Source organism: Pocillopora damicornis, chromosome 4 (genome assembly GCF_964200805.1).
Source record: "Pocillopora damicornis chromosome 4, jaPocDami1.2, whole genome shotgun sequence".
Taxonomy (NCBI): domain Eukaryota; kingdom Metazoa; phylum Cnidaria; class Anthozoa; order Scleractinia; family Pocilloporidae; genus Pocillopora; species Pocillopora damicornis.
This window is the reverse complement of record NC_142673.1, coordinates 11,447,227-11,455,629: the sequence shown is the minus strand read 5'-3', so window position 1 is coordinate 11,455,629 and position 8,403 is coordinate 11,447,227. Positions and strand designations below refer to the sequence as shown.

The 8,403-nt window shown below is 38.3% G+C and overlaps 1 protein-coding gene across 3 annotated transcripts; it reads left to right on the top strand.

Moving 5' to 3' along the window:
- The first annotated feature begins 1,790 nt into the window (after positions 1-1,790).
- LOC113665574 (paired box protein Pax-3-A) lies at positions 1,791-6,794 on the top strand. 3 transcript variants are annotated; one of them, XM_027181291.2, is made up of 5 exons: positions 1,791-1,911; positions 2,541-2,691; positions 3,161-3,775; positions 4,308-4,516; positions 5,406-6,054. In XM_027181291.2, the coding sequence occupies exons 2-5, from the start codon at positions 2,670-2,672 to the stop codon at positions 5,583-5,585; spliced, it is 1,026 nt and encodes a 341-aa protein (XP_027037092.2). In that variant the 5' UTR covers positions 1,791-1,911; positions 2,541-2,669; the 3' UTR covers positions 5,586-6,054. The 3 variants fall into 3 exon arrangements, with proteins under 3 accessions (XP_027037092.2, XP_089059918.1, XP_027037093.2); XM_089203792.1 differs by lacking the exon at positions 1,791-1,911 and having other exon boundaries at positions 2,360-2,691; positions 5,406-6,794; XM_027181292.2 differs by lacking the exon at positions 1,791-1,911 and having other exon boundaries at positions 2,451-2,691; positions 4,308-4,550.
- The last annotated feature ends 1,609 nt before the right edge of the window (positions 6,795-8,403 follow it).

Here is an 8,403-nt window from a genome sequence, read left to right as displayed (position 1 = left end):
GTGTCACCCGGAATTTTCTCTCCCTCTTTCCTTTTTTTTTTTTCTTTTTTGGACCCACGAGTCTTACATGACCTGTAAAACGAATATGAAAACGAACTCATGGCTTCAATTGCTATTGAGCTGCCTTTAGGTAACAGCGCAAGTTGATGGTGACAGAAAAGGAAATTTCGGAACAAGTTTACACCGATGAAAACACCGAGCTGGTAAGTAGCAACAGGAGAAACAAATAAAGTTTGCAAACATGCATAGCGCCAAAATTTACGAAATTATTAGGTGAGCAGAGACGAAAAACACCAAAGAGAAAGCGAAATGGACTATCCGAGTTTTTAAAGGTTTTCAAGCTTTACACGTGAGACTTGTCATTTCAGTGCGGTAATAAAACTCAAAGTATAGTATAGATAGTTTCGTGTTAAAAAACAAAACAGAACATAACAGGAATGATGAAAAGTCAAATCAAAACGGGAATGATGAACAATATGTCCTCATCGGCATAGCTTGTAAAAATTTATACAAACCGTGGAGTCAAAGTGCGGACTGCGATCACGCTATGGTCTGTCGCGCAAGTTGCACCACGGCTCATCATGGGGTCTTTGGTCATTGCGATAAAGCAGGCCTCCGAAATTACAACGTCCACCCCTCGAACTATCTTCATGTTCCTGTGGATTTGAATGTCGCTCATTCAAAAAGCATAGCGCCTTCAGCAGTTTGATATGTAATCGTCATGTTACAAAACTTGCAGGTTTTCATGAGCCACAATTTGGTCGGATTTCACCGAACATTTTACCTTCAGTTTTTAGATTGAAAAACTACACATTGCCGGGATAAGTTTTGCAGAAATGAGAGCTGCCCAACTGATGATCCAAGTTAATTTCCTTGTTCTCGACGCAGCAATGCTCATTGGGCTTTCACATTTGAGTTTGTGGTATTTTTCTTTTGTGACTGTGCTAGTGTTACCGCTCGTGAGGTAAGTCAGACAATATTTGGTAGGCGCTTACAAAAACAGAGGCCATGTTTAAGTCACTGAGTTTGTTCGACATCACCCCTACCATTTAAGTTGCGGATGCTTTTACGCCTAGCGGCAATGAAGCAACACAAACCTATGCTTACCCAAGGAGGCAAACAGTTTTTCAGAGTTGCTTCTCTTGCGGTATTTTGTTCGCTATGTTGGTATGTTAATTTCAGAAATTTCGTTCCCTAATGCTTGTAAATACAAATTTCTCTGACATTCTTACAATTTAATAAAAAGGTATAATCGTTTTCTCACGACGTAGTCACCTACTATCAGCGTTATCGTTAGTGTTGTCATTAAATAAAAATGACTACAAGGTGTTTATATTGGCATACTTCTCGAAATAGGCAACGGCAATGTAAGTACCTTACATATCATTTCTGTCAGATATTTTGACTCAGTTATAAATATCTACACTTGTAGTGCGTGAACAAAGAAAATTTACCTTTCAAAACAATTTTCGAATGCCTCCACAATTTTGAATTAAATATAAACTTTTTAACGAGGTTTGTAGGCATTTCATAGAGCAAAGGTTGAATTATGCGAGCAGGTTTTGGTTAATTTATTTATAATTCCGCACAATTGTAATTCTTTTGGACGTTTCACGTGTATCACTTACGATACATCTCTGAGAGAGAATTGCGTTTGTAAGTTTCAGACTCTGCTGGAATAAACCTGGACGATATGGCAGTAGACTAACTGATGGTGAAAGTTAATTTCTTCGACACAGCAATGCTCATTGGGCTTCCACATTTGAGTGTGTGGTATTTTTCTTTTGTGACTGTGCTAGTGTTACCGCTCGTGCGGTAAGTCAGGCAATATTTGGTGGAGACTTTGAGTTGCGTTTAGCGGCATGACGGCTTTTAAGGAACAAAAAAATATACAAAGAGCGAGGACTTAAGGTTACGTATAATTTTACAGTAATGAACTTGAAAGTGCTTCTGAAAGGATTTATCTGTTATGACACGGGTGGATTGAGATACAAGAAATTTCAAAACGATTTATTGTGAACTTGAGGCCTGTTTAATTGGAACAGTTGTAGTAGTAGAATTGTTTGCTTTGCCATCTTCCTCTTTATTTTTGCAAGTGCTATACACTGTAGCTATGGACCAGTTTTCATTTTATGGACTCATGACCGTGTTAACTGCCAGTGAGGTGGAGCTTTCTGTGAATATGACAATCCCACATTTTGAAAGGGTTCATTTAGTTAATTCCGATAGAATGTTTCAATACTGAAAGAAAAATGCGTACTCCATGCGCTCCACACAAAGACGTCTAGTCTGTTACTACAACAAATAACAAAACAAACTCTGGGCATCGACAAATAAGGCAAACAACAGCTGGCACCATGATTCATCAATTAGTCAGTGACGTGTAATTCACGTCATATGAATAGTAAACATGTGATTATGCAGAAGCGAGTCGAGCTTCAGTGCCCCGTAGACAATAGCAATTCAGCAAATGTTAAGATCTAATCAGCAGTGAGGTGAACATAATTGCATTTCAAACGCTTCACCTTTGTTTACGTTAGGATTTCATTCCTCATAATTCCTTCACTCGATGGTGAACGGTCATTTACGCTGAAACAGGTGGAGAACGTTTTTACCAGTTCCCCCGAAAGGACAACAGTGCATACCAAAGCGGCAAATACTGATTAGCCATGGATTCGCTTCTATTTCCAGGTAAATTTACTATTTGCCGCACTATACTGCAACAAAGGCCTAATCCATGTTGAGGAAATTTACTTTAGATATTTTTCACGTGTTCCATGAAAGATTTTGATTATTAATAGTAGCTCTAAGGAGTTTTGTGCGTACTTTTAAGTGATTTTCCTTACTGAAGTATCACAATTCTTGTGTCACTCTTCAGTTGCCACTATGTTTTCCAGTGTTTATCAATTAATCCTTTAATTTTTATGAGACTTAAGTAATAAAAACACTAACAGATTAGAATTAGTAAATAATGAAAATCTCAACGAAGTTCACCTTCCCTATGCTGGCTAAAACAAACAGTTTGGCTGACTCTAAATGATTATAGAGAGCACTGATAAACCCCACATTAATATATACTGAGTACGAAACCAAATAAAACCATAGTGCTCGGTCCGTTTACAGGTCTGTTTAAGTTTAAAAAAAACTGTTCTTCTCGTAGGTCAAGAGCGAGTAAATCAACTTGGAGGCGTCTTTGTCAATGGTAAACCATTACCTAAAGCACTGCGCATCAGAATTATCCAACTAGCACGCTTAGGTGTCAGAGCAAGTGATATCAGCCGACAACTACGTATTTCCCATGGATGTGTCAGCAAGATCCTAAACAAATTTTACGAAACTGGTTCCATTGAGCCCGGAGCCATCCCTTCTTCCAAGAACCGTGACATTACTCCAGAAATAACCAAAAGAATCGAGGCGTTTGTCGATGAGCAACCTGATATTTTTTCTTGGGAAGTGCGGGATCGCTTACTCTTAGAAGGAATATGCATCAAAGCGAATTTACCATCTATGGAAGCGATAAGCCGACTGTTAAAGAGCAAAAGTGATAAAGTTAACCGTGAATTTCCCAACGGTTTCTCGTCGAACTTTAAACCCAGCTTCTGTGGTTCGGAATCGGCTAAGCAGGAACAAGACATCACCGTAAACCCGAAATTTGAAGCGTCGTTCTCTATCTCCAACATTCTAAATTTGGCGGGAAAATGCGAGAAGATAAAAGCATGCGAAAATGAAATACAAGAAGACTGCAATGATGTGGAAAGACGGGATGGGAAAGCAGGTACATCAACCTACCTATCCATTTTGCTTTTTGTTCTTTTTTTCAACAGAATCGAGGATCCTTTTGAGAGCATTGCACTTCTCATTCGAGTGTCTCTTTTGCTTTACGCGATATAGAATATTGTATTTTCAAATCGAAGTGAGTAGTTCAAACAAGTTCAATTTCCCAGTTTTTGTTGTAAGAACTATGTAAGTAAGAAACAATAATCACACCTTGCATATCATTATTATCAAATGTCGGTATTACTCCGCAGTTAAGTCCTGTATACTCCTCAGGGACATAACGCCCAAAAGGGAAGTGAAAATTTGGAGCATACGTATTAAGGATTGCACGTGCCTCGCATTGGGGGCGTAAAATGTAAAATAACCCTCGAAAATAACTTTGTCGGCCTGTTATAAGACATAAACAAGAGGAAGAGGTAAAATATAACTGACCTTACCTATGATCGTCGGGCTCCTTCATAAATAATTACACCGACAGTGACAATATCGACGTGATTATTTACCGAAAATACTCCTCCAATTTGTTCTAGAACGCACCTTAAAAAGAAAACAGGGACTTGTCTCAGGAAAATGCAGCCAGGAGCTATTTTTCAGCCGAAAACCGCGTCGGGGTCGCACAAAATTTTCCGCAAATCAGGTGGAAGAGCTAGAAAGAGCTTTCACCAAAACTCATTATCCAGACGTGTACACTAGAGAGGAACTGGCGCAGAGATTAGACTTGTCTGAAGCAAGAGTTCAGGTATAAAGAGTGCTTTTATTTGATAATATAGATGGTGAGTGCCGTAAGTACATCGTATGAAATTGTTTTTTCTGTTTCTGGCTTTTAAGATAGACAACGGTTCTTCAAACAATCTATTTAGTTGGTTTCATATCTTCCTATTCTAAAAAAAAAAAAAATCAAAGGAAAATGAATATTCACATATCAGTTTTTACTTTTTAAGGGTCACATGTATATCATCATGAGATATCAAACGCTGCCCTTAAAAAGTTAAAGATTATTAATTGATATATTCAAGGGCATCACGGTCCAAAAATAGCATCGTTTAAATTTTCTTGAAGTGACATTATCATGGAGTATTATTTTCTATCAACATCACGAATAAATATTTCACAAATATCGTCGATTCCAAAACAGTGCAGCGGGGTTGCTAGGACACAAAAAGGCGTGAAGATAAGCATGTGGAATACCACAGCAGAAAAAGTGTGAGCAGAGACCTCATATGAATTTGACGCTACTTAGAGTGTAAACATATTATTTCAAAAAGTTTAATTTACTCCTGCTCGGTTGATAAGAAAAGTCTAATGGCATGCATATTCAGGCAATTTTCTCACAATCTATTTGTTTTATATATGATAATAGTTGAACTCCTCTTAAAAGTAATAGACTAACAGGTTAAGGAACAGTCACATCGTCACATCGAGATACACAAAGTGCATTATATTAAATAAAACCTTTTCAGTGGACCTTCGTAAATCTTGCCAATAGCGTCACACAGCATAGACCAAGGTTATAACATAACAGAGGTTCCTACGAAAACTGAATTCTAACACGCAAGAGACGATGAACTTGTCAAACACCACTATTAAAGATTTCTCTAATCAGATATTTTATTTCCGTGCTCCTTCAGGTATGGTTTTCAAACCGCAGAGCTCGCCTTAGGAAAGAGGAATATTATACGGACGCAAATCAAACTACCCAGGAGTTTTCGAAGGGAACTCACAGTTGTCCGACACTAAGCACGCCCACAGCAACTTACACTCGAATATTTTTTCCAAATGGAGCTTCCTATATTGTACCTCACTACTGACTTCAGTGAGTAAATGAAATACATTATCAAAAGGGATTATAAAAAGTTTTTGCAGTTAGAGTTGAGAGGTCATGGAGATGCTTTAGCTATATAAAAATAATAATTATTAAGGACCACAATGTAAAACAGGCAACATGGCTGAATTTCCCAATTTAAGGTTATGTTTTACTTCCTTAAACTGAAATTTGACCAGGTATGGCACTCCAGCAAACATGCTGATTTGGGGAACGATGCAGATGGTGCATCAAGCCAAATACTTAAGCTATTTTCTTTTTCCTCATATAGAAAGGCTTTATTTCAGTTTAATATTAAAATAAATGTGCACATAATTTGTCAATAATTATGTTAGACGTAGAGGAATTCGTCTTGAGTCCAAGCTAAGGATACCGCATGACCTGTAAAATCAAATTGATTTACACTATACGATTGCTTGTTTTCAAGCAAACATTAGACACAAATATTTGCATGATTTATTTTTGAACCATGATGATTTATTATATTAATAACCGGCTCCACAGTGATATTTGTCAAGCCAAATTGTATTATATTAAACTTTATTGCTAAATTTAAAAAAGTGCTCATTATAACCAGGGTGTAACGTTTTCATTAGTAGCCATAATTAGTCACAAGCACGTACGCGTTTTGGTCAGAAGTCTATGACCTAGTAAAATTAAGTCAAAACTCGGTGAGTCGGCCAAAGTATTCTATTTCACTAACGTATGGAAAACCCTCACTAATTAGTAAATACTGTACTTTCAGGTAAGCTATGAAAACTTGATGAGAAGCTTTGATTAAAATGGCTTAAAAAATTCAGCGTCGCGTATCTCTTGTATCTATTAACGGTGAGCTTTCAACGATATCAGTGCTTAAGACTTAAGTCGCCATTTCACCACAGTGGTAAAAGGAAGAACAATATGTTTCCATTGAAAAGATAACTGACGTCGACTGAATACTGAACGTGGGAAATCTAGGGTAAAGCAAGAGCGAAAGTTAAAACGAAAGTAATCTGCTTTCATGACATTAAGACTGAATGTGTACAGGAAACATAAACAACATCGGAAAACACTTGAATTGAAAATTTATCATTTTGCATTTCGTTAGCTACCAACCTTATGGCCAAACCGCGGTTTATTTCAGTACATTGTGGCATGATTTTATTTTCTTTTATTCGTCAATTAAAACTTTAAATTTATTTACAAGTATTACAAATGGTAAGAAATGTCTTACGCTTAGACTTCAGTCTGTAAACCTTTTGAATGTCACTCACTGCTCGACTTCGATTTTGCCACTCAGAAATTGTTGGCATGTGTTCGACTCTAGGAATTTCCCTGTTTACAAGATTGTATTTCTAGCTGCTATATTGGCCTGAAATCACTCATTCATGACATCTACGTCATCGCCGTTTTCTTTTGGTGAAAGTTCTAGTTTGTCAAACAATAATGCGTGCTATGGAAGAGAAGAATCGACTCGACATGATACTATGTATTACGAAATAGTGGCAACGGGTTACGTGTTTCTTTAGGATACTATTCATACGCTAACTATTACTAAAAATGTGCAGATTTTCATTCGCAAACTTACTTCTCAGATTCTCGATAAAGTGTTGAATGTAAACGAGTGCAGTATATGAGTTGGAATGAGGGAAAGAAGGAAGACATTTCTTTCTTTGACAACCGTCCTAGTTTGTTTTTAATTGGAACCTTTGCATCTGTATGAACGTCAGACTTTGTAACCTTGAGCATAATGATCCAGTAAAATTACCTTGTAAAACCAGTTGGGATATTTAGGGCCTGTTTACATGGAGGTGGGGAACCCCAGGTAGGTGAGGTAACCCGCCAAGGTGGGGTAACCCGCCTGTCCATATAATTTCTTATTTTATTTTATCACGTTTACATGATAGGTGGGGTGACCCGCCTAGGCGGGTTGCCCGGTCTGCCAGGTAGGGTAACCCTGTCAGCCGGGGTGACAATTTGCCATGTAAACGTGTCAAGGTGGGGTAACCCGCCTAGCCGGGGTCGCGTTCATAGCAAAAAGCCCAAAAGCGAAACATGTATGTTTTAAAACTTTGCACATTTCCTAGCCGTCTCATGGCAGAAATCACCAGAAACCGCAACGGACACACAAGGAGTGTAAAATGTTCACATTTCGGAATATCTAGCGTTGTAAATCGACCATATTTGGTTTCCCAAACTATTCCGTATTATTCCGTATTAAGTCAATCGTTCCTCGCGAAACCAAACACCGCGTAACACAACGCGTGACGCTTTCATGAATAAATACATATGTGTTCGAGAATTAATCTTTCGTCTTTTTTCGAGATGTGAGCTTGGGACGCCTCTGCTCAAACTTCTTAATTGCAAGCGCAATAACAACCTCAAGAAACCTCACCCCTGCACCCCAGGGTTGTGAGATTGCATGTAAACGCGTTTCATTTTTCGATCACGGCTAGGCGGGTTACCTCACCTACCTGGGGTCCCCCCCCTCCATGTAAACAGGCCCTTAGAGCTTGAAGAAACTCACAAGCTCCCCTGCTGAAAGAAAGCCTGAAGTTTGCCTTTGTTGAGAGGTGATCGAAACGCGTCAGAACTGCGAACCATTATCAAGAACATTCCACTTGCCAGTTGCCTGAATGAGCTCGTCAAGAATATATCGAGCGTCGATCTTTTTGGATGAAATTTCCAGCGTCGAAATGATCAAGAAAATTTTAGTCGTTCACCTATTTCAACCCCTGAAATAGTAATAAATCACGCACTGGATACGATAGGAACTAATCGTCTGGTCGGCGCTTGAAAAAGCTGAAATATTTGGAAATATTTGA

Bases quoted from the DNA above. Each gene is read 5' to 3' on its own strand.
- LOC113665574 (XM_089203792.1), top strand. From the start codon at position 2,670: ATGGATTCGCTTCTATTTCCAG. The intron at 3,776-4,307 runs GTACATCAACCT...AATTTGTTCTAG, and splicing joins AAGACGGGATGGGAAAGCAG to AACGCACCTTAAAAAGAAAA. The intron at 4,517-5,405 runs GTATAAAGAGTG...GTGCTCCTTCAG, and splicing joins TGTCTGAAGCAAGAGTTCAG to GTATGGTTTTCAAACCGCAG.